The sequence below is a fragment of the Protopterus annectens genome, chromosome 9.part0 (assembly GCF_019279795.1).
Source record: "Protopterus annectens isolate FY-2018-M chromosome 9.part0, PAN1.0, whole genome shotgun sequence".
In the NCBI taxonomy this organism is placed as follows: domain Eukaryota; kingdom Metazoa; phylum Chordata; order Ceratodontiformes; family Protopteridae; genus Protopterus; species Protopterus annectens.
In genome coordinates, this window is record NC_056743.1 from 873,172,061 (window position 1) to 873,198,158 (window position 26,098).

The window sequence follows — 26,098 nt, forward strand, 5'->3', positions numbered from 1 at the left end:
CATCTGTGCTGGGCATTCGAATCTTGGCTGTATAGCTTTGGTTTTACAGGACCTTCTCCGTGGGCTTTGCCTCACATGACTGGTGGTTGGGGGAGATGTGGAGGTGGAGTGCACATTTTGGTGGCTGGAAGGTCTGGACTTCACCTCATAGTTTGGTCCTTTCTAATTTGAGTTGCGCTTTTATGGGAAATTTGTTGTGAAGGGAACAGGGGCAAATGGCTGAGGAATTTATAAAATTTTATAACCTTTTCCATGGAAAAGTTATCACTAAATTTAACTGCACTTCCAATGCGATGGTGACGGTTGGTTGGGTCAGGGGGAGAGCTTGCTTCATACATCTCAGTCGTACTGATTTTCAGCTGGGAAGGTTTTCGCTTGCCAAAGTTACATAGCAGCTTAACTGTTGAAGGAAGCACTGTTCGGATTTTGCAGCATATTTATATTTGTCGCAGATGTTTGGTCCGTTTCATGGAATGGTGGTTTCTGGCAAATGACTGGCTACTCATTAGGGACTAACATTAGTGAATGATGGTGTTGGTCTGTTTTTCATAAGTGTGGTTTCCTGGCAAATTATTGATATAACAGTAAGATGCAAGTTAGGAACTAATGGCAGGAATCGGATTCTGTCTGTATACCCTAAAAAAAAATCCAAACTAAGGCAGCCCCATTATGGGCCATTGTCTCACTGTTTTCCTTTCAATCAGTTTACATAGATTTAGATATTCATTAAATATGTGACTTAATGGATAACCCCTTTTACAGCCTACAGAATGACCAGGGTGGGCATTCAGGTTCTTTCTAACTTGGGATTTTAGCCTATTTACAGACAGGTTTTGAGGGCAGAGGTCAGAGGATAGTGATGACTATGGGAGTCCCGGGGATTATAACTTTAAAGTAAGTCATGCTTTGGAACAGCCAGTTGCTGTATCACCTTGCTGGATTTGTATGGGCAGGGTTGAAGGGGTTCTTAATTGTGGGCCTTGGTTTTCCAATAGTTACAGGATTGCCCAGATTGCTTGATTAAGTGTCTTTTAGGGGCTGGCATAATGATTAAGTGCTGACCTTAACTAACACAAGGTGCAGGGTTTAGCCAAACAGTGGCTCGTCATTGAAGTTCGGATTTGAACACTGGACACGTAGGTGACTAGAACATAGTGGGCATTGGGCAGTAAGGGGCTGAAGGAGACGTTGAGAGTACTGGGGTGCCTGCCGTGGTTTCATGGATCAGATTGCAGTGATTTAAGTTTGGTTTGTCTAGCTTTTAGATTGGCTAGATGTGGTGCATTCTACTTTTCTTTCAAGATTTCACGGGGTAGCGTAGACTAGTACTCCAGGATTTTGACTGGCTGGTACACATGTCCAGGTGGTGGAGTGTGTTTTGTGTGTGCAATATTTTTTGGTGGGCTCTTTAGGAGAGGCTGTGCAACTGATGGGCAAGGTGGCCCCTGACAGTGTCTACAGCTTACTTTGTCTTTTATTTTGCAGATCGGAAGCACAGAAGGGTATCAATTGGTGGACCATAGGAAGTGCTCTTAGAAGGTGATTGTTGCTGTTGCAGTGGTAGTCTTGGATTCTGGATTTGTGTGTAATGTGGTTACATGTCATCCTACTTGGGTAAGTACTCATTTGGACATGTCAGGCTTGGTGCATGGTGGGGGGAAGATAACCAAAGTAAGTTACAGGCAGGGTGAAGCAGGCTTGACGATGTTTAAGGGGAGGTGGGGTTGTCCATAAAGGGACGAAGTTACTGTAGCATGTGTTTGAGGTATGCTTTGGGGGCATATTAGTGGGGTTTTACTTCTTTGAGTAAGGATGGGATGATGGGTGGATCTGGGGCTTTGATGCTTTGACAGTTATCACTGTTGACAGCTAGGGACAAGGATGGGTTAATGAATGTTTGTAGCTCTTCAGTTAAAATGTTTGTTAAGCAGTTCAAATGATTTGCTTGGTGGGTTGATGGTTTCTCTCTTTATCGAACGTCATTGGGCAAGGTTTAATGGGTTGGTGTATTCCACTGGGCATTGTGCTAGAGGTCATGATGGTGGTTTAAGTTTATTACTGTGATATTGGGCAGTTGGTGTGATAGCAAGATGGCTATAAAATGGGTTTTCAAAAGAGATTTCATGTAATTATTATTTCATTGGGCAGTAAATGGGGTTGCAATCTGTCTTGAAGGTACGCATTTGCCGCTGCATGGTTTCAGCTGACAGTGGGTTCGTTGTTTGGACCAGAGAGTAATTATGAGTGTTTATTGGTAGGTAGTTGGGTAACTGAGTATGGGCATGCTAGGTTAGGAGTCCATGGTGGTTACTTTAGCATTGGAGAGGGATTGGTGGTTTACTTTTAGCTGTTTAGGTAACAGAATAATTTTGTTTGGATGATGGGACTTTGAGAGTTGATGGAATGGATACAATTTGGTTAGGCAAGATGGGTACACCAAATGATATTTGGCTTTATGCCTTTAATGGTGGTTAGGTTTTGGGTAGTTTGGTCGGTGAGAAGGGGAACATCCTGGTCAGGCTGGTGGGCAGAGAAGAGGGGCATGCTTGCCCTGTTCTGTTCCCCCTCTGGTGTTGGATGTGCAATTCAATAAGTTGGGAAGGAAAAGTGAGCGTTTGCTCTGTTGGATAAGTTAACAAGCACGCTGAGCTGCCTATTTGGATGGTGGTGTAATTTAATAAATCGCAGGTGAGCAGGGTAATGCTGCCTTGTTAGTGCAAAGATAAGTGAGCAGGTGGGGGATACTGCTTATCAAGGGTGAGTGGTTATGCTGCCCTTATTGGTTATTTTATGTTTTCATTTATGGATGTTATTATCACCTGTGTCATGTTTTGATCGAAAGTTATAATTATTGGCTAACAATCATGTTATGAAAGTTTAATAAAGGTCGTCAAATGTCATTCGGTGTTGTGTGTTTATTGAAGTGGAACAGGACAATGTGTAACAGGTCTGACAGAAGAGGGTCTGTTGAAGCTCTGTACACAATGCAGAGGCCACCCCTTAGTAGCCTGTATGACACTGAAAAGAAGGACAAGACTATGCAATGGTCTGCATAGTTTTTATAATTTAGGCCCTTGATTTTTTAGTGAGAAATCATTGCTGTTATTCCAACTGTGACAAGAGACACCTTGCCCAAAATATCATAAAACCAGCTGAGTACATTCATACCACAGACTGCTGTAGCTACGCTTGTTTCCCTTATTAATATGCAAGGCGAAGCAATAATTTTTTCAGTGATTCCCCTGAATAAACCACACATCTGCTGTTATTCAGCTGACAACATCCTCCTCCTCCTCCATTTTACTTTCTAATTCCCTCTTCCTTGCTCCAGCACAGTTCATAAGAGGGCTAAGCACAGTTTGCTAAATCATTTTTCAACACACATTTTATGTAAAAGTTAAAATTGCTGCATACCGTTACCATCTTGGTCTATTTTAAGCTCATGACAGTAAACAGAGCAAGGGACAGAGGCAGCCTCTAACTGCTTGACCACCCATGCCCTAATTTACATATATCCCTTCAAATAACATCTAGGGGACCAAAATTTGTTGGATATACTTAGGACGCATAGCTAGGCTTATAAAGGTCCCTGTCACGGTTAGTCTAGTAAACACCTATGAATCTTTGCTCTTAGTTGTAAACATCTTGTTCATCAACTCGATTTTTGTCAACATTGAAACAGGCAAGTTTCACATTTATTTTATCAGTTTTTGTATTCATCAAAAAATACATATTGTTTTACCAAGATCACAGTGAAGTAGGGCAGTTTCTCTTTAACACACATGTTTTGTGATCTCAGACTTACTAGAGATGTTGCTTGTTCCTGCAAAAAATGCCGTTAAGTATTTTACTGAATCTGATGATGTGAGACTCATTATTTTTCTTTGAAATGAAGGAGTGTAATGAAAGTTGTTTTTGATGTTTAATCACAGACCCACTGATTCATTTTTCCTGTTTTCTATATGCCTTTTGACTCTTGATACCAAGTAATATGATTACTTTTACATCTGTGGAAATTTACTGTATTTAATAATTCATTCTTGGCAGCACTGGGGCTCATTAAAATCTCTACCTTACAGCTCTAAGACTTGTGGTTCATTTATGAGCTTTAGTAAATGTGTGTGGCATCGACATTTTCACCATGTCTATGATACTTTTGTCTGGTTACGCCAGTCCACCCCTCCCCCCGAAAAAATCCCATTTGGCTGACTACACAAAATTGCCCAGATTAATATCTTGTACTTAACTTTGTTCTTTGTGATTTGTGCCAGGGCTGTAAAGGATTAAAGGACAAGCCCACTTACTCTGTTGAAAAATGATAAAATAAACACACAAATACTCAATATAATGTTAAAACTGTGACACTTGTAGAGACAGTAGTCTTAATATATTGAAATAAACAGAATTTTTAAGACTATTCAATCTACAGAAGTTTCCTTACATATCCAAAAACAGTCAAGTAAAATGAAAAACGTCACTAATTTTGTACTTTATAAATTCATTAACTCCTTTTTAAGGCATCAGTTATGACAACTCAAAGAAGTCCTAGGAATGTTCGGCATCTAAGTAACCAGGAAACAGATTATCTACTGGTAAGTCATGTGATTAACAGACTGAGCTGTTAATCCAATAGTGTGGGGATGGGTTTGCATGACTAAGCATATGTTGAAAGTGATTCACTTACTTATCATTCACTTACTTATTTGATGGCCGACCATGGTAGTGTGATGGATATGCCAGTCTCCCATACATCAAAGTCAGATTTTGTTGTGTATGATTGTGTTCTTGCCAGCACTGAAGCATCCTGTGTGGTGGTATTTTACTGTAGTCTTGTGCTGGAGAAAAGCAGTTATTGGGACTGTTTCACTGGTATATCTTGCATTGACTGGCTTATTATTTTTCTAGGTAATAATCCCTTGCCAGATTATTTGTGTCTGTGAATGTGCATGAGTGTATATGCATGCAAGTTAGTTTATCTCTGGGTATATCTGAGTCTGTGTATGCACATACAGGTGACTGTGTATGCATACAGTTGTGCATATCTGCATGTGTGTGTATATGCCTAAATTTGATGTTGTATCTTTATGCACATTACAGTTTATGTGCACACATATACTTGTGTATGCAAAATAATTGCATACTTTCAATTTCACTTGGATAATTGTTAAGATTTTTGCATCATACCTCTTAACCCATTAGCAAAAACTAATCTGGGCAAAGACATAAACAATGGGGAGTGGACAAAGGCACAAAAATAGGGACATTTTTTTAAATACTGCTCTTACAAACTTAGAAAGTTAATAGAACAACAGGTTTTGCATCAGCACATTTTTTTTCTGGAGGGTATTAAGTCTTAAACTCAGGTATTAGCAATTATTTTCTGATTTCAATCCTCAATAATTTTTCAGAAAACCCACATTTGTTTTGAGGAACAGACCAAAAATATTAGGCAAAACCTGGACATTCTGTAAAAATCTTGACAGTTGAGAGGTACAATGATAATGTTATACCACTGGTCAAAAGTGACAAGTATCGGAAGATTTTAACAATTCCATATGATGAAGTGGTTAAAGATTTAGTAAAAGCATTTTAAATGATATTTGAGCATCTTTACACTGCCATCAGTCCTTCCATTGTAAAACAGAGACAGAAGAGCCCTGGAAATGACTGAATAATGAAATCAGTTCCTAGACATGCACACACTAACTCTCTGCTTAAGTACTGTTAGAATCACAAAAGTGAAAGGATGCATGTGTGAGTGTATGTGTGCTGTAATTTGACCTTGATCACAATGCTAGGAGGGGGGGGGGCATAGCTGGAAGGATAAGTCTCTTAGGGGTTAAACTCAAGACCTCTCTCTCCAGAAGCTCTTGTTAGTTCAGTGACAGAGTTACCAGCATGGTGTGCTGGAGGTCTTGGATTTGAGTCCCAGAAGAAGAAATAATATTATCCTTTCACTTTTATGATGGCTGTAAAGCAGTGACCCTGTCACCTTCCAACACCCAATACAAAAATGTAGACATGAGAATTCCTGACACCTATGACAAAAACTAAATGTCACCACTTCACAATACCATTTATTTCCATAATCCAAAATCAACATTCCATCCAATGCCTGTACTTCTGTATCTTACCCAGAGGTGATAAAAGACATACCAATGCTATCTTCATCAATATGGTTTATATATTCTGGTTCTCTCTCTGCACACACATTTTTATTCATTTATTTCATTTTATTTAACTAGGTAGGAACAATTAGACATAACTATTTCTAGTGTGGAGTCTGCATGTCCTCCCCGCAGTTGGGTAGCGTTCGAAAGACATGCGTGCGTGAATGGGCGTGCCTTCGTTGAAGGTTGGGCGTCGAGCTGGCACCTCGGCGTTTCATAAAAATCTATTGCGAATCATTGGCGGACCGGAGTTCCGCTGTGGCGACCCCTTACCGGGAAAAAGCCGAAAGACAAACAACAACAGGCAGAGTTAAGTGACATGCAGTACGCAGGAAGTAGTTCAGGGTACTATGTCCAGCTCTGCAGGCTGCAACACATGTGAAATTACTTCACGTAATCTTATTTAATTTTTTTCTCTGTGCAGGTACATTCCATGTATAAAACACTGAGAGACATCCATTTAAAGAAAAGATAACTACAGCTGAGAATTAACTTCTCTGAATATAGATAAGGAACTTTTGTATATACTCATTCAAACTGGGATAATTTTAGAGCACATCTATTTAAGTGCAGAATGTTATAAATTGGGCTCATGTTTCAGTTTAAGCAGTTAAAAACCTTCCGTCTTTTTCTCCTGCACTAGCACTATTTTATGCACCTCACAGATAGTCACAGAAAATGTCCCACCTGACAAAAGAGAAGTTTAATGTTTACTTACTTCAAAGTAGGTATCAATGTACTCTGACACGATGTGTTCAGACTTGGGTTTGTTCTGACAGTAAACCACGTACATGTGCAATCGTCGCTCCTGCAAATACACAAATACATATATTGCTGTCTTCAGGGAGGGAAAAACACATTTATTTGCTAAATTGTTTTCCACTGCGCACAAAAAGTTCAGTGAATCACTTGTTTTCTAGATTCCCTTGGTTGCTTTAGCCATTTTAGTACTTAATACATCATTACTAATCCCCAGACATTTTAGGCCTTTATTGATCCCATACTCACATTAAGTTCAGCACTGCTTCATCTAACTGACTGTGGCAGCAAGTAAGAAGCAATCAATAAGCATGCCCACATGACATCTGGCAGAGGGACCCAATTTTACCCCTTACCTGGAACCTTTTTATTTCATGAGGAACTAGAACTCTGGCCCTGTTAGCATCAAGTCTGATGGTGCACCTATCAATATCCCTCCTGAGTCTAGGAAACATAACTTAATAGTACTTTGCTACTGCAGAGTTTGTTGTCCCATCTAAGAATGACAGTTACAACAGGCACAAGGAAGGAAACTTAAAAAAAAAAAAACTTACTTTCCAAACATTTATATTCAATTCTTGTTGAAGTCAGCCAAATAATGAGTGCCACTCAATAAAACATTTTTATTCATCGATATTGAAATGAAGGGCAGAAAACAAATGCTTAAGAGATGACTCACAGTAACTTTTTAGTTTGCACCTACCTCTTGGTCCCTTTTTGTCTCTAAGGACTTTCCTCTGTAGTATGGTGCACTAGTGAAGAGGTTGTACTTCTGTTTACAATGCTGACATAGGTTTGAGAATGGTTAAGTGAGAGAGCTGGGTGGAGCAGAGACGATTCAAGCACCTTGAAATGGCTGAGTTTGCGTGGAAGGGTCTGGTATGTGCGTGTGGTTGTGTGGGTTGTATGGGGAGGCAGGCTGATAATATCTTTTTTGCCAGTGACCTTATAACATGCCATTGTACATGCCTGACAGGATTAGATCATAGGGAATGGGTAGGAACAAGTATCATCACTTGACACACCCCTGTCCAAAGCAGGGAAAAATGGATGTGAGCTTTTCCTCTAGGTTTTAGCCTCAGATCACTGCTTTGAATGTTGGGCATTACTGGGACTTAGGCTAAAGTCCATAAGCTACCTCACCTAATGGTTGTCAGATCACATTTCCTGAAGGGAAAGGTCCTGGCCCAGGGAATACTCTACTATAAAGTAAAGGAGCACTCACCAGATGCTCATGTGTTTGAAACTTAATAAAGTACACCCAGCATTCCAAATGGCTTTGAAAATAACACTTTGAAATGCATTTTCTGACAGGGGCTTAACCATATCCCATGACTTCCGCTCTTTCTCACTATGTATTGTTACAAAAAGCACTACACCATCCCCAGGTTACAGCATCAAAGTGAGACTTAAGTTTCATACACATCAGCATCAGATGGTGTTACCAATCCTAATAATAACTGATGATGGAGAGAAAAAGTGTTTGGGTCCCCCTGAAGACTGAACCTCATGAGATAAGAGTAAGTGGGGTCTATAATGGGTTGGTCAATGGTGGGTGTCTATGTAGCTAATTCCAAGGGTACAGATTGCCCTAAAATAAAAGATTTCCCATGTAACAGTAAAATCCTGGCTATGTGAGGCAACACCTTGCAGGGCAATGTTCAAACCTAAGTGTACAGCATTGTCAGTAGTATTGTTACATGGCACATGTGATTGGTCAGGATACTGTGTACTGGCTCTTCCTGATTAGCTATCACATCACAGTCACATCCAATGAAGCCACAGCACTGATGACTTTATCAGATAGAAAATGGCATCAGTCATGCAGTCTGTCATACTATAAGTACCCCGAGAAGTGAACAAATGAACAGTCTTCTGAAGAGGGGCTTTTAATCTCAGACACAAAAGTCAAACATGACCTGCAATGCACTGCTTAACTACACATGCATACACACAGCTAGAAAACAGGTTAAAAGCAGCCACGTTTGAAAATGTTATGGGACATTAGCTACCCAATGATAAAAATGTTCCTGCCTCCTCAGCCAATATTGGATTTTACTTAAAAGAAAGTGCTCCATAATATTACCAGCTGTGTATGTCTATAAACAGTTTTAGATGTGTACTTATAATGTCTTCTATAATTTTAAAGCAGCTAAAAAACATTTTCATGGTATAATCTGTTTTCCAATGAACAATAATGCTTTCAACTAGTATTCTAAGAAAAATTCTTTGCCTTTGTTAACATTCCCATTTGTTTACTACAATGTGAAGGAATGCTGCTGCTTATTTATCCTTAGCATGTGCATGGGGAGGGGGTAAGCAGTTGTTCAGCCTGTACCCATTTTAAACCTTATCAAAACAAAACAATGTCTATCAAATGCAGGTTTCTTCATTCTTCATCTCAAGATTTCCCATATTTTAAAATGTATCAGAGAAGCTGGAAAAAAATCCCTTGGGAGTCTTTATGATGTGTGCACTCTCAAGATATTAGGCATAGGTCTACACTAGATTTTTGTATAAATGTGGGCACTCCCCAATTTGTCAAGTCTTGTAATGGATTTCACTCATACTTCTAGAGTTAGGACTATACCTGGCTTTCATATGCCACACAAGGACAGTATTACTTGGATTTTACCTTTATCTTTTAGTCCCTTTATCACTGATAATATTCATAACAGTATGCACTTAATATTCATAACAGTATGCACTTATTAAGACTGCTATAACATTACAGTATTATGTTAAAGCATCTCCCTTCCAGAGCAGTACAACTTGAGTCCAATCTTCATTTTCAGTGGCAAAGATATTGTTTAATGAACCAGACTCCAATGGTATCTGAAGTGTTTGTGCATTGTACTGTGTCCAAAACATAGTTAAGCAATTTAAACAATTATTTTTTTAGCTTTTCCTAAGACTGCGTAACCATGTTGCATTAAGTAAGGAGGTACAGAGGGCTTGCCCCAATTTCAGCCAAGTCTGCCATTTTTTTCATGCAGACATAATTCAGATTCTTAAACCACATTTTAAGTGGATTATACCTACACAGTAAAACCCACAGCTGTCTTTCCTGCTAGAAACACAGTTAGTTTTTAATTGTTTTCTAATTCTGTTAAACAAGATCTGGGCAGAGTACCATCAAACTCATTTTGTTAGTGACAACAGAAATGGTATTATTCTAAGTAACAAAGGGAAATACACAAAAGAGTTTTTGTTAACGAATGCTGTGTTTCAGAAGTTAACTGGTTAGTATACTGAAGGCACCCTCCCCTGAAAAACCTTCTTTGGTACCAAATTTCAAAGGTCAAAGACATAAGCTGTTAGGGAGTGTGATTGTCAAAGTAGAAGAGGTGCTGATCGTCTCCTGCCAAGTGATCTTGATTGCTGGTAATCATTTATATCATCTAAACACTGCCTGCTACATATGTGTTAGTAAATGCAGCAACGAGCTAGCTACAACACAGTAGTTCTTTGACTAGAGCTGGAAGATTTTGTTAGTTTGGTTCTCAACTTGTTTGTTATGGTCCTCAACTCTGGAGAGGAGCATCCATTGTGGGATTGCCCAGGGAAACAGCCAGCCATCACAGCTCTGCCAAACGTGTTACTGCACGTGTCATTCCTTTTACCAGTAACGCTCAGGAAATGTGTTAACATCAAAGTGTTAAGCTTCCTCTTAGTTATTCCCTTCCTTAGCCCTCCTTTATTCCATTACAGTGACGCCCTAATTAGTTTCAGACTAATAAAGTAAGCAAACCTGTACAGTGAAGGTTCTTAAACCAGTGTATAACTAAATCCAGAATGACTAGCTTAGAATGAGGAGAACTTCTACTCTTGTTCTGCAAGAAATGTCCTGCCACAGAAAGCAACACTGAAAGCAGAGATGGCTTACACGTAGCTGGTGTGACTAGATGGCCCACCACTATTTTTTACCACAATGACAGAGACCCTGACTCAAAGATGACCTCTGATTTCTTAATTGTTGGTTTCATAAGGGATGCATCCTGGGATTCAGAAAGATTAGTTGTGCTGCAGAAGCCTCTCCGTGGAAAGCTTCCACATCATGGAAAGCCCAAGGAATTAACAGACTGCTATCCCACTGCAGCTTTACTCTGGAAGTGGCACAGCGTAGAGAGTGGTCTCTCTGGTGAATCTGCATGCAAATGTGGCGGGATGTGGGAGGGCTAATGAAAATTAGCAACGTGCTCTCCCCAGAAATGGTGGCAGCAGCAGGATAGCTCAGTGGAGTCATTTTTTCACATGGAAAAAAGTGTATGCAGTCTTTTGGTGTCATACACTCAGTCAGCACTATGGAATTGTCATAGCTTGTACTGTGACTATAGCTATATTTGGTGAAGCTGTGGGCATGTCTGTCTATGCATGTATGGTTGTATTTATGCATGTCTGTAGGGCCATGAATTTGGCTGAATGGATTTATGCGTGTACTTATGTTTAGGTGGTAACACTGTGGGAGGTAAGTATAGACAATCTGTGTGTGTATGCACACATTCGGGTGTGTGAGTAAGTGGTTCCATGAGTGTGAGCATGTCTGTAGTTGCTTGCTTGTAGCTGCATGGATATACGTGTGTGTGTGTGTGTGTGTGTGTGTGTGTACGCACTGGCATGTTATGAGTTTGCTGTGCATCTGTACTGAGTTGGCTGGTAAGAAGAATACTAGCACAGACAAGTCTGATTTTAAAGTATTCATTTCAGAGGCATAGTAATGAGCTACTAATGAGATGTTCCCAGAAGCAGCTTTACCTGAACTGGGGATTCTCACAATCACATTACATTAATTGACAGATCTGCATTTGCCAATTAGAGCTGGTGGTGAACATCTCACTGAATTCCAAGGATGATCTGAAAGTTTCATTATATTTTTCCTAGGAAAGGTGTTAGAACTAAGTACGATGTCTGTACTTGAAACAACATGCAACAGATTCTGATGAAAATATTCCCATAGTTTACAAATAAGATTGCATTTTAACACTAGACATTACACATAGTTACTGTCAAGGTAAAAAAGTAAAAGGCATATGTAATTTAATTGAAAAGGTTGCATCAATGTGGTATTTGACATCATGTATGTTAAATGTCCATTAATAATTCTAAAATATGTTTCAGTTAGAGAGCATTGGACAACCATTTAACTGTAAAAACAAACAAGATTTTTTTGAAAAAAGTTGGAGAAAATCATGATATTGAATGAACAGGACCAAGAAACTCACATGTTTTATAAACAGCGTGGCTAGTCTGTCCGGCTCCTCGATGCACTTCTCAAGTTCTCCAAGAAAATAGCTGGAAAGTCAAATAATAGACCATCTTAAAAGAAATGTAAAAATGCATATTAGGAAATACTGGATTACATCACTCAGCAGGGAGCTGTAGGAAGGCTGTCAGTGCAGGCTGCCTGAGCAGATTCAAACCCGGCAGGTCTCAGTATTTATAATAACAGTTTCTCAGCTGGACTCTGTGTAACACATTGTTACTGCCAGGGTAACATATCCATAAAATACAAGTAATATTCATTCGCTCTAAGCCACAGCAAGGACAGCTCTTTTTTAATGTAATCTACACATTAGAAGGGCTAGAGTTACACAACTGTTACAGTAATCACTGCACCAATATCATGGAACTTCTGTCTTGTTACTACTGATTAAAATGCTACCATAAATCTGTATTATAGACATACCTTAACAACAGCCATGTTTAAAGCAGGGTACCAGTTTACAGACTTGTCAGACTTATGAGACAAGTAACAGTAATGGACTTAGAAAAATTTGCATTGAATAAAATCATACCTGGCAGCTTGTTCTAAGTGACTTGGTCCAGTTCTCTGAGCTGTACATGGGGGAGATGAAACCATCACGTACAAACACCAAGCAAAACTGAGGCCCTCATTTCAGGACAGAAACTAGTTTATGAGCCTCTCTCTCTCTCTCTCTTTCTCTCTCTCATAAAATAGAACTTAAGTCTGTAAAAATGGTAGCAGATATAACAATGGATAGTAGGAACAATGAAAACTCATAGGCTGATGATGTTGCCATGTTTCTGCATTCTGGCAGGTATCTGATTTTAGGAACTTGAAAGAATACAGCAAACTCCGTAAATACACAGATGAGAAGGAATAGGCACCGGAACACAAGAGACAAGCTTCTTCAAGCCAAATCCACAAATCCACAAAGCGATGCTCACCAAACGTTAAAATGATGATCAAAACCTTTTATTTTACCAAAACAAGTTACGTGAAACGCTAAACAGCGTTTTTCGTTTAGACCAATGTCCAAACTTCTTCAGACAAACACTGGCTTACCCGCCAGTCTACGTTTAAATGTAAAACCATTGTGATTTAGTTTAGATTTAGATTGTGTTTAGCGTTTCATGTAACTTGTTTTGGTAAAATAAAAGGTTTTGATCATCATTTTAACGTTTGGTGAGCATCGCTTTGTGGATTTGTGGATTTGGCTTGAAGAAGCTTGTCTCTTGTGTTCCGGTGCCTATTCCTTCTCATCTGTGTATTTAAGGTATCTGATTTTAGCTTTAATGAGATACTGCAGTTGTTACTAGCAGTCACTTTCTAAACATGAATCCACCAGTTTCTGGATTTGGCACTTCCCTTAATATACTGTATTCTCTGTCTCAGGAAAGACCCACCACCTTAAGAGCCAGTCTTGGTCACAATCGTAGCTTTGTAGCCTATATATTGATTTACAGCCCCTACTTTTTCAAATCAGCTGTAAGCTCATAACATTCAGCTTCTTCACAACAAGTAATGAGCTTCAGAAAGACCACAAAATGGCATTCAAGACATGTCTCCCTGCTACTTTCTGGTATACTTGTTCCAATTCAAAAAGATAATTGCAGAATACTTAGCTTTTACAGAAAGGTTGTGTACAGATCATCCCAAATGTGAAAGATGAAAGCATAACTGAAGAATGTATTAAACCAAAGCTTAACTGGAGTTTCTTTGCTTCAGCCACAGTAAAAAAGAGGATCACTCGTGAAAGTAGGCAGGTAGTACCAGAACCCATTCAAAAAAAGAGCAGTACCAGATTTATTGTTTTCACATAATGAAGGAGAGGACATGTCACTTCTGCAAGGTAGTAGTCAACTGAAACCAGACATCACAACTCAGTGTGGTTCATCTTCATCTTAAAGTCAACCAAACATGAGATGCCTAAATTCCAAGACCACGACCTTCCATAATGGAGCACAACTTTGTGTAATGGAGCAGTACCTCAAAAATGAAGGCATAATGGTGGCTTGGAACAACAATGGAAGCATGCTCAAACTGCCACTGCAGATGCAACAAGCTTTTATGTGAAACAATAAATCAGACAGCATGGTAAACAGTGATGTTCTCCAATGAGGTGACTTCAAAGGCCAGATAACTACACAGCAATTAAGAATTATAAGGAAACACAGGAAGCAATGTTAAACAAATCAGGAAAGGAAGTCAGCAAAGCAAGCCACAGCCTGATGAAAAGATAGCCAATTCTTTCAATAAGGGAGAGAAACCTTTTAACGAAAAGAAAGTACAGTTGCGTACACTAACCATAAATGTAGATGTTCGAGTGTATTCACTGTTGCAGTCATTACTTTTGGGTTATCTGCATGCAGTAGCCCTCATTCGGCCTGATTAACAAAGTCTTGGGTCCTGCATCGGTTGCTGTCCCTTCTTCCATGACATCAGGTCATCAGGGGTATAAAACATGCAGCCTACGCCATTACATTAGTTTTTCTTGCCCCAGATGTCAGGTGACCCTCTAATAGGAAGCAATTAAATCTATAAATACAAGGATATACCTCCAACAAAAAAGCAAATAAACCAAAAAGCTTTTTGAGCATAGTAAGTGAGAGTAGAGGTATAGCCAAAAGAAGAAAGGGGGCTGGAGGGAGGGTAACCAGGACTGCAACAGTGAATACACTCAAACATCTACATGTATGGTAAGTGTACACAACTGTACTATGTTCTTCGTGTTTCACTGTTGCAGTCATTACTTTTGGGTATATTCCCAAAGCTAAGGTTGGGAGGAGGAATTTAAATAGAATTACGACCAGCAATAAGGCCCTGCAAGACTGCAGAGGAAAAACCAGCTCTGGATTTAGAGAAAATTGGCAAATGATAATGCTTGGTGAAAGTATGTACAAAACACCAGGTAGCAGCTTCTAGGATGTCCCTAGTAGGGATGCCCCTGAGAAAGGCTGTAGAGGTAGATGCAGCCCTGGTTGAATGGGATCTGATGTCCTGTGGGATAGGGTTTCCATGCTGCTTATAGCAGAAATGAATGCTGTGGCCTATCCATTTTGAAATGGTTTGTTTTGAAATAGCTTTCCCCTCTGTCCCTGCAGCAAATGCCACAAGCAGTTGTTCAGATTTCCTTTGAGGTTTAGTCCTGTCCAAGTAGAATCTAAGCTGTCTGTGCACATCTAAAGAGTACAGTATCCACTCCCCTTTATTCTGTGGGTTAGGAAAGAAGGTAGGCAAATGAATGGACTGATTAAGAGCCACACTGGATACCTCCTTGGGCATGAAGGAGGGATTGGTTCTGAGGGACACCCTGTCCGCATGAAAGATGATGAAAGGTTCTACTGCCATAAGGGCCTGTAATTCAGATACCCTTCTTGCAGAAGTGATTGCAAAAAGGAAAGCTGTTTTCCAGGAAAGAAATTTGAAATCTGCAGTAGCAGCTGGCTCGAAAGGAGGAAGAGTGAGTTTCTCCAAAACAAAGTTAAGATCCCAGGCTGGAGTAGGAGCACTCCTGGGTGGCCTTACATTTTTGGCCCTTCTGAGGAACTGCTTGAGCAGTGGGTGAGAGAAGATGAGAGGAGGCTCTATGCTATAATAAGCTGAAATTGCTGAGGTATGAATTTTGATGGAGGAAAAAGAAAGGCCCTTGTGAAGCATCTCAGTTAAGTATTGTAGAATCTCTGGTAAATTGGGCACTGCTGTGTTCATTCCTTGAGATTGGTTCCAAACACCAAATCTTTTCCATTTTGCAGCATAAGATTTTCTAGTACTAAGCCTCCTTGCCTCTAAAATGATACCCATCACTGATTTACTGAGGGATGGTAAAGGAGAGATTAGGTAATTAACTAGGCAGCTAGGTTCAGAGTTTGCAGCTGAGGGTGCAGAATCTGGTTCTCCTGCTGAGACAACAGAGAAGGAGTCTGAGGCAAGTGCCACAGAGCCAAGAGTGACACACTGTGCAAGAGTAGGTACCAGTGTTGGTGAAGCCAGTCTGGTGCAATTAAAATCGTCATTGGCTTGTCCTGTTTGATCTTTAGCAGTACCTTGGAGAGCAGAGGAGGAAAGGCATATACTGATAGGTTTTTCCTGCTGAAGGATACAGCATCCACTTTCCAAGCTAGCTTGTGGGGAATCCTTGTGCAAAATTTGTCCAGTTGATGGTTTTGGGGGGAGGCAAACAGGTCTATATCTGTGCTCCCTCATTTGCTTGTCAACATGTTGAAAATCCTTGTTTCCAGTTTCCACTCATGTGGGTCCATGAGGTTTCTGCTTAGTCCATCTGCCAGTGTATTTAGTTTTCCTGGCAGGAATTGAGCTTGTAGATTCACTTGGTAGCTCAAGGCTGTGCTCCACAATGCCATGGCTAGTCTGCAGAGGGGGTAATAATGTGTACCCCCCTGCTTGTTTATGTACCACATGACAGTGGCGCTGTCCGTCTTTACCATTAGTTGTCCTGGAAGAATGTGGTCCTTGAAGGCTGTCAGAACATTCTGTACAGCTAACATTTCCTTTTGATTTATGTGCAGGTGTATTTGACTTGGGTTCCATTTGCCCTGAATGCACTTCCCTGCCAGATGAGCCCCCCATTCATAGTCTGATGCATCTGTTGTTAAGATTTGGGCAGCAGGGGGTAATGTGAATGGTAGTCCCTGTTTTGGTGGCAGGCCTCTGCCCACCAAAGGAACTCAAGGCGTAGACAAGGTATGATAGGAATCCTTGCTTCTAGGTCCTGTGAATGTTGACACCATAGGCTTTTGAGATACCATTGTAGTTTCCTCATATGCAGCCTTGCATATGGAATTAGAAGAATGCAGGAGGCCATGAAGCCCAAGGCTTGCAGTATTTGCCTTGCAGATAGCTGGGTTTTTGTGGCCACTTGTTTGAAGTAGGTTGTCAAATGAATCAGTTTCGCTGGCGTGAGGAAAGCCATCTGGCAAGTTGTATTCAAGCTTGCTCCCAGGAATATAATTTGTTGACAGGGTACCAGGTGTGATTTCTTTTCATTTATGGTGAACCCCAGACAAGTCAGTACCCTTTGAACAAAGGCCAGATGATTCAAAAGAATGTCCTGGCTTTCTGCCTGAATTAGACAATTGTCCAGGTATGGGTATATTTGAATATTTCTTTGCCTGAAAAATGCAATGACTGGAGCTAGGCACTTTGTGAATAACCTGGGTGCAGTACATAAGCCAAAGGGCAGTGCAGCGAACTGATAGTGCATGTAGCCTGCTTTGAAGTGTAGGTATCTTCTGCAAGACTCCCGGATAGGGATGTGCAGGTATCCTTCTTTTAAGTCTAGTGTTGCTAACCATGCATCTTGCCTAGCAAAGGAAGCAGCTGGTGAAGAGTCAGCATCTTGAATTTTGGAATCACCAGAAAGGTGTTTAGAGTAGAAAGGTCCAAGATAGGACACCATGTATTGTCTTTTCTGGGTACCAGGAAAAGTCTCGAATAGAAACCTTGTCCCTTTTCCTCTTCTGGTACCAACTGAATAGCCCCCATATTTAAGAGAGAGAGTACTTGATTTTGGGCCTCTGCCCACTGGTTTAGGTGTAGATCTGGCCACCTGCTTGGTGTTGGTAATGTGTGGAAGTGAAATCTGTATCCTTGGGACACTATATTTAAAACCCATTTTTCCTGGGTAATGAGTTCCCAGTTTTTGGCCTGCAGACCAATCTTTCCGCCTGAAGGAGCATTCAGCAAAAAAACAGAGGTAAGGCTCCAGGCTGTACAAACGCTTAATATAAAACACAGGACACAAGCGCTTTCACCAAATAGGCTTCTTCAGGTGTACTAACATAAGGTACTTGCATCTCTATTTATACTAATCATCCAATTACTTCAATTAAAAGTTTTTAAAGACATATTATACTTAAAATATAATATATAGAAAAACATAAAAACAATATAATGTGTGTATGAAACACATATATAAAAAACACATTTAAAAATACATTTATAATATATACATAAAAATGATTCATTTATGTAAAGGTTTATTTTTCAGTGTGGGCCTTAAGGGAATATGCTAATTTAAGCCATGTCCCTTTGTTGCCCTTAACCTGATAATCCACCTAGCCTCTAAAGCTTCAGTTTGTGTCTTAATATCTCCTCCTCTTATGTTTTCAAATATCCTTCCTATGGCCCTAAATGAAAAAATATGTCGCATACTAGTATCCTTAATATGTCTGGCAAGAGCATTAAATGAACTACCTTTCCTTATATGGTACAAGTGTTCCCTAATCCTATCTCTAAGAAATCTATCAGTTTTGCCTACGTAGAACTTCCTACAAATTCTACATGTGGCAAGATAAACTATATGTTGAGAGTCACATCTGGCATTAATAGTAAAAGTAAAAGTCTCACTGGTATCCAGATGCTGAAAATGTATGCAAGTATCAATAGAACTACAGAAATTGCACTTGCCACAGGGTCTAGTACCTTTAATAGTACTTGATGTAAACTGCTCCTTAGGATAACATAACTGTCTGCGTAATGATTTTTGATTCTTAAAAGTAAACTGTGGATATGCACCTATGTACTTATTAATCTGCATATCAGAGGTTAAAATACTCCAATTTTTATTAATAATGTTAGTGTAATACTTAACATTCCTAGAGTAGCTAAAACAAATTCTAAGGGGTTGCGAATTCTGGGCATATTTCATACTCTTCTTATCTGCCTTATGTTTAGAAAAATAAGGCATAGCTTTGCTCTGTCTCAATTTCGTTGCAGTTTGCATACCTTGATTAATCAGGTAGGGTTCATAACCTCTTTCATCAAGCTCATCTTTTGTCTTATTAAGATCTTTAGTAAAATCATCAACATTAGCATTTTATCTGGATACCCTTAAAAATTGATTTTGTGCTACATTCTTAAAAATGAACTGTGGATGCATGCTGTCTCTTCGTAAAAGTTATTAACACGACATTCCTTCCTAAATAACTTAACATTCAAACAACCAAATGAATCTTGTAGTACAGTGACATCCAGAAAATGTTCCTCCCTATAAGAGTAGTTTGCAGTGAACTTCAAAAAGCTAGTAGTGGTGTTAATATATTCTACAAAAGTTAAAAATTCATCAATCGAGTCCCCCCAGACCAAGAAAAGGTCATCCACAAATCTACGAAAGAATTTTATATTATCTTTAAACTCATTACTCTCCAGAATAACGTTTTCCCATCTTTACATCACAGCTAATTTTCTGACATAAGCACTCATGCCAAAGGGCATCTTACATCCTCCCTTTGCTTGTATATGCCTTCACCCTCACATTATGAAGGCTGCTGTTATTGATTTGGGATCTCCAAGCCACATCCACAGTCATGGCATTTTGCTGAGCAAGTCTTCACTCACTTGGTGGAAAATTGCTGACTGAAACCACTGTTCCTTGCCCCCAGGATGGTGAGCTGACCAGGTCACTCCCACTCTTCTCCACCTGGCTCTTCCATTGCCTGAGTCACTAGCTGAACTTAGGTCAGTTGGGTCATGACACAGTGCTGGGTTCTGCTGAATTACAGAATTTTAATGTACTCAGAAGTTAGACAGACAGACATTGGATCCAGGACAATACAGCTTCATACGTTCATAAGTATACACTAGACTAACAGCCACTAGAGGTCTTACAAGTTTAGCTGTGCAACCCAAATGTGATCCACAAATTTGATTTATATAGGGGGCAATTTAATGACTGCCTCTGTCCACCAGAGACATAGGCACAAGACCAGGGTTGAATTTCCAATTACCCATCCATTGATCCAAGTTGCGCTTAAACAGGGACAGGGAGGAACCCTGCTTTGAATGGATGAGGAGTCTGTTCCAGAGAATGGGAATTCTCTAAGAAATACATCTGTCCCTCCAACATGTCCTATTTATGTCACAAGCAAAATTTAGATCTTTTAATTTAGTAGTTCTGCTGCTGCTTTTTTGTGGCTATGAGAAAGGTTCATCAAAACAGGGTCCAGGAATGCATGGCAAAGATCACCTCGCAAAAGTGTACGATACTGATTAAAGAGACAAAGCTTTGAGGAGATCAGGGTAGAACACTGTGTTTATGTTTATTCTCTCTATTCTTTTTGTAAGGAACTTTTGTGGACATTACAGTTGCTGCATGTGTATCTGGTCAGGTACATATCAAAGGGGGCATTATGATGGGTCTGATGAGGGGCGACTACAGTGGAATGATGTCCTCTCTGGACCTAGAAGCCATGCCCTTGCTTATAAGTTCAGCAATATAGAAGGATTTTCTTACTACCTTGGACATATGTTGGCTGAAGGCTAGGTTAACATCGATGTAAAGTCCCATATCCCTGACTAATGAATCAAATTTTAGGGGTACTTTATTGATAAGATAGTTACCCAGGGTGGCCAACTTCCCAAAAGGTACTGTATAATACATTTCTTAGTACTGAGTTTTAAGCCATGGCTTTGACACTGCGTGTTTGTCTGTGTTAGACCTTCCTGAAGGTGTTCTCATCTTGGGGGGGGTGGGGGTTCAATGACTGCTCTGAGTTTGCAGTCATCTGTGAAATGTGGTTAGCCAGAGACTTTGACATTGGGTTTGACTTCCAAGAAGTAGAGGCAAAAGTGGACTGGGCCTAGCACAGAGCCCTGGGGAACTCCACTGGTAACTGGCCTCTTTGTGAAGATGGCCACACTTAGTCTAACCTCCTGGGTACTATCAGTGAGCCAGCCAGCTATCCAGTATGTAATAGAGGGTTTTATACCTAGTTCTGTAAATTTGTTGACTTGTCTGAGTTAGGTATTGTAGCAAATAATTTGGTAATATCTAGGTAGGCAGTATGCACAGTTTTTCCCCTCATCCACTGCCTTACTGACCTTTTCAAAGAAGTCCACTAGATTCTGTAAGCATGACCTTCTTTAGACAAAGACAGCATCAGAAAGGTCATGATAAAACTAAACAAAATACTAATCCAGAAAAGGGCTGTAGAGATTACCTATATATACTTATAGGTTCATAGGTTGGTACTAGGCTATTGCCCCTAGGGCCTATACAAGCCTAGCCAAAACAATTCGCTGGCTATTTCTTCCCACACTATTTACTTCCCTGGACCCGTCTAGCAGGGCGACTGACATGATCCCCAGGGTGAATTTGCTTTCTCCCATCCAATCGTCAAGGTTCCTTTTAAAGAGGAACAAACGAAAAAAGAGCCAGCACAAATCCTGTTTGGAAATAAGTGTATTTAAAAAATACACATTATATATGCAATGAAAACAAACTGCACATATATATGCAATGAAAACAAAAGTACAGTTATATACCTACCATAAATGTAGATGTTCCAGCGTATTCACTGTTGCAGTCATTACAATTGGGTTATCCTGCTGGCAGGCTACCCGCAGTCGGGCCGAGTTCCAAAGTCTAGGTCCGGCATCAGTTGCGGTCACCTCCTCCCTGACGTCAGTGTGCCAGGGGTATAAAAGATGCAGCCAACGCCATTTTCTTCAGTTTTTCTTGCCCCAGATGTCAGGTGCCCCTAAAATGGTAGGCTAAATTATGCCAATAAGCATGCATGCACAAAAAACAACTTTTCCTTCATCTACAAGCAAATATACCACATAGATTACCCCAAAATATTTCTAAAGAAGGGGATATTAATGCATTGCTTGAATTAAAGGAATGTTTATGGCAGTTACGATTGAATGCCAGTTGTAAACCAGGAATTAATGAGCATATATCTATTACTAGTAAGTTAAAATTAAATTCACACAATATATAATATGTATATAAAAATAATTTTTTATAGAGTTTTTAGAAATCTTATTGTATTAACTGTTAATGTTGTGCATATTATTTATACTATTTACACATTTATTTATTTAAAATTAACATCAACTGTCATTCTAACACATATTTTTTAACATAAATTTTAGTAAATATTTATGAAAGTTTTTAGTATTAAATTATTAAATTATTAGCTTATTAAAAGTTTTAGTAAGTTTGTATTTATATTTATATACATTTTAGTCAATTAATTGTATAATTCCTGCTATTGACATCATGATTTGTTTGGTCAAAACTGAAGTAGTTGATGCATTTTACACTCTATATACTAAAAGTGTGGTTACTTTTGTCTGGTTGACTTTAAATTATAATTAGTTGCAATGAGTTTTGATATTTTAATTGATTAATTGTTTTTAAGTGAAGTACATAAGACAAGCTGCTCCATTGTATTATCACTCTGATGAAACCTGCATGTTTGTTGGTGAAAGCGCTCAGCGCTCAGTGTTTTTCGTGATTAAACTATCCGTGGATTTCAGCTGCATTTCGCTTTGTTTTATTTACCAGTTTTAACTTCCGTCGTTTTTTTCGTGGTTACTGTGGTGATCTGCAACTGGGGTTAGCGGTGGTTAATCCATTTCGATTTTGTAATAAACTAATTGTTTGGATTGAGTAAACGAACTGTCATTACGATGGAGCAGTTGTTGCAGCAGCAATTGAAGATAACGCAGCGTATGTTAGCTGTTCTTAAAGAACAAAATGGAGTGGAGGTACTTGATAAAAGTACTACAAGAGACGCCAACTTTAACATTTCTTTATCTGATAGTGAAGAACGTATTCTCACATTACACTCGAGAAGCCACCCAACAGCCAGGCATTGTCGGAAGGATTCTATTGGCGTAGATGGAGAACGTACCATAGTAGGAAACAACGGGCACGTCATCTCAAAGCCGAATTCTGCTTCCAACGCTGGTGAGGGAACTAATGGCCAGTAGACATGGAAATAGGGTGTATGAAATTCAGGAATTGCTTTCTGCACCGAAATTTGATCAAAGATTTAACGCCCAGGACTTGGGATCTATGAGTAAGCAGCTCACTGATTTTGAGTACACCTTAAAAAGTATAAAACACTACAAATGGACAACGCTGCCTAGAAAGGTCGTTGGAGTTGAACCAGGTACCAAAGGGGCTGAGGGTTTTAAGGTACCATTTGGATTCAAAAAGACAGTGAGTGTTTTGATGAATTAATTAAATTGTTTGATAATACAGGAAAACAGTTAGTTAAATTGATTATTAAAAATAATAAATACAAACTGACTAAACTAAGTGAAAGTCTAACTATTTTGGACAAAAGTATTAAGAATGACATGTTATATGAGCATAGTAGATACAAAATTGACAACATATTACAGGAAATGAATAGATATGTTAGTAATGGGCTTGACCACAAAAATGAGAAAATCAACAGGGACTCGAATGATTACCTTAATAATTGTGCATACGCTCACTTTAAAGATTATAAAAGAGTTTGTGGTATACAAACAAGGAATGTCTCAAATGTTTCAAACATTAGAACAAATTACAGGGATGCTGTTTTATATGATAAGCACGTGCAGACGCCAAATATGGAGTTTGGAAATCATGACAACTCGGAAGAACATTTTTTAGAAGAACCAACTTTGCGCAGATCAGAACGCTTGAAAGAGCGTTATCAAGATCAAGAGCAGCGTCGCAATTACCATCAGAACAGTTACCAAAACAGCAACCGAGGGAGATTCAAGTCAGTACACCATTATTATTAACTTTTCAACCCCTGGTTGCTGATTTTGTTGAATTTAAGAATTTTTTGGACACTACTAGTTGTGGTTCTTTTATTGTAGATAATAATGTACATACAAGTAACACTGGTGACTGCGATGCTACTAACAGTAGCATATTGAATCAAATTGATGTTTTCTTGTTAGGCATTGATGGTAGGAAAAACAATGAGAACATTTCTGAAAATGATGCACATAATAATATAAGGAATTATGTACAATCTGATATATTGCCTGATATAGGCACTAGCATAATTGATAAAAATGTACTAGATGTTGGATTGTTTTCGAACGAACCAGATACTGCTCTGTTAAGCCCTAACGATGAGTTGAATTGCACAATAATTACCGAAGGTGGTTTTTCGGTTTATAATTATACAGATAAATGTATGCAAGGTGACTACTTATCATTATTTAAGAAGGGCTTCAAATTTGTTCCCCATTTTAAACCAGATTTGGGTAAAATTTTGTTAAATCTAAAGGTATATATTAGATTATTGAATTTGAAGATGTATTTTAAGGGAAGAAAAGAAATAATCGATTGTAACAGGAAGTTTACCTTAAAGAGATCAAGCACTTTTATTCCCCCAAATAACCCTATAATACATTTGTTTGAGATGTTTTGTGAAGTACAAATAAGGAAAAAATGGAAAGAAGGTTACTATACAAGTGACAACCTTACTATTCCTGAAAGATTTTGTTTAAAGGAGATCAGTACATCTAACAAGTATAGGGTTATGAAACCAGACAAAGGGGGAGGTGTAGTTATTATGAACAACATAGATTACACAAATAAAATGACTGATATGTTGAATGATGAGAACACATACACTATTATATCAAATTATGACATTGCAAAGGCATATACAAAAATTGACTGGCAACTTTATGAATTGCGGTTAGATGGTACAATATCTGAGGAGGAATATAACTATTTATTGGTTGAATTTCCGGTGACACCTTCCATATTCGGAATTCCGAAGATACATAAAGAAATTTCAAACCCACCATTTAGACCGATCGTATCTGCCAAGTATTCTAAGTTAGAAGCAATTGCACATTATATTGATATTAATTGTGGTGAATTGACTGAGAATATACAACACATAATAAAAGATTCTTGGCATTGTTTGGAGAAACTTAAAGAATATAATAAGACTAATTTAAACAATATTTTTATTGTGACAATTGACGTAGTCAACTTGTTTTCTGTTATTCCTTTAAAAGAAGGGTTGGAACTATTTGAAGGTAGCTTGGAGTTTTATGGTAAAATGCACATAGTTAAGCGGAAAATTATGATTGAAATGATGGAAATGGTTTTAGATAACAATTTTTTTAAGCATGGAGGTGAGTGTTACAAACAATGTTCAGGGGTAGCTATGGGGGCAAGGTGTGCCCCCATTTATGCTAATTTAGTCCTTGCTATGTGGGAGAAAAAATATGTTCTTGATAGTGCTTTTTGGTCCAATATTGATTTGTATTTAAGATTTCTTGACGACATATTGCTGTTTTGGACTGGTAGTCAGGACGAAATAGATGAATTTGTAGATTATCTTAACAAGACTACATCATTTCTTAAATTCACATATAATATTGATAAAGAAAGTGCTGAATATTTGGATATTAAAATATACAAAAAGGGTAGCGAAATAGAGTCAAACATTTTTAGGAAAAAAACATTTTCAAACTCATATTTGCATTATCAAAGTTGCCATCCGGCCTTTCAGAAACGAAATCTAGTTAAGGGGCAGATGGTAAGATTGTCAAGGATGATTAGTGAAGATAACAAATTTGAGTATGAAATGAATTACTTAATGGAAATGTTGATTGAAAGAGGTTACCCCAACAATTTGTTGTTGAATATAAAGGAAGAGGTGATAAGTAAGAGAAAAACTGAGTACCCACCCATAATAAAATTTGGTTTAGTAAATAAGAATGTAAAAATTGACAAAACCAACTCAAAAGCGACTGCTATGATACTACCTTATAGTAATAGTTCACTTGTTGTGAAAAACATAGTTGAAGAAACGTGGGAAAAAGTATTTTCCAACCAGAGTGAAATTTTGCAAGAAATAGGTCTTAAACCTACGATAGTTTATAGTAGGGGAAAAAATTTAAAAGATTACTTTGAAAGTGAAACTCGATACAAAAATTCAAATATGAAAAAATGCGGTTTCTGTAAAATATGTAGATTTATTAGAGATGGACCATATGTTACTATAAAAGGGTACAATCGCACTATCAGATGCCCTGGGCATGTTAATTGTAACACCAAACTGGTTGTCTATATAGCTACATGTTTATCATGTCCAGCATATTACATTGGGAAGACAATTAGGAAGCTTAAAGAGAGAATTGCAGAACA

At 38.7% G+C, this 26,098-nt stretch overlaps 1 protein-coding gene across 5 annotated transcripts in view; it reads right to left on the reverse strand.

Annotated features, from left to right (window-relative positions):
* Positions 1 to 26,098, reverse strand: part of ARHGEF25 (Rho guanine nucleotide exchange factor 25) — a 1,549,554-nt gene that overhangs the window by 281,105 nt on the left and 1,242,351 nt on the right. For all 5 annotated transcript variants that reach the window (XM_044083599.1, XM_044083598.1, XM_044083600.1 and 2 more), the window contains 2 exons: positions 12,152 to 12,221; positions 6,889 to 6,978 (listed from right to left, as the gene is read on the reverse strand). In XM_044083599.1, coding sequence (XP_043939534.1) covers positions 6,889 to 6,978; positions 12,152 to 12,221 — 160 coding nt within the window. The remainder of the gene's footprint in view (positions 1 to 6,888; positions 6,979 to 12,151; positions 12,222 to 26,098) is intronic.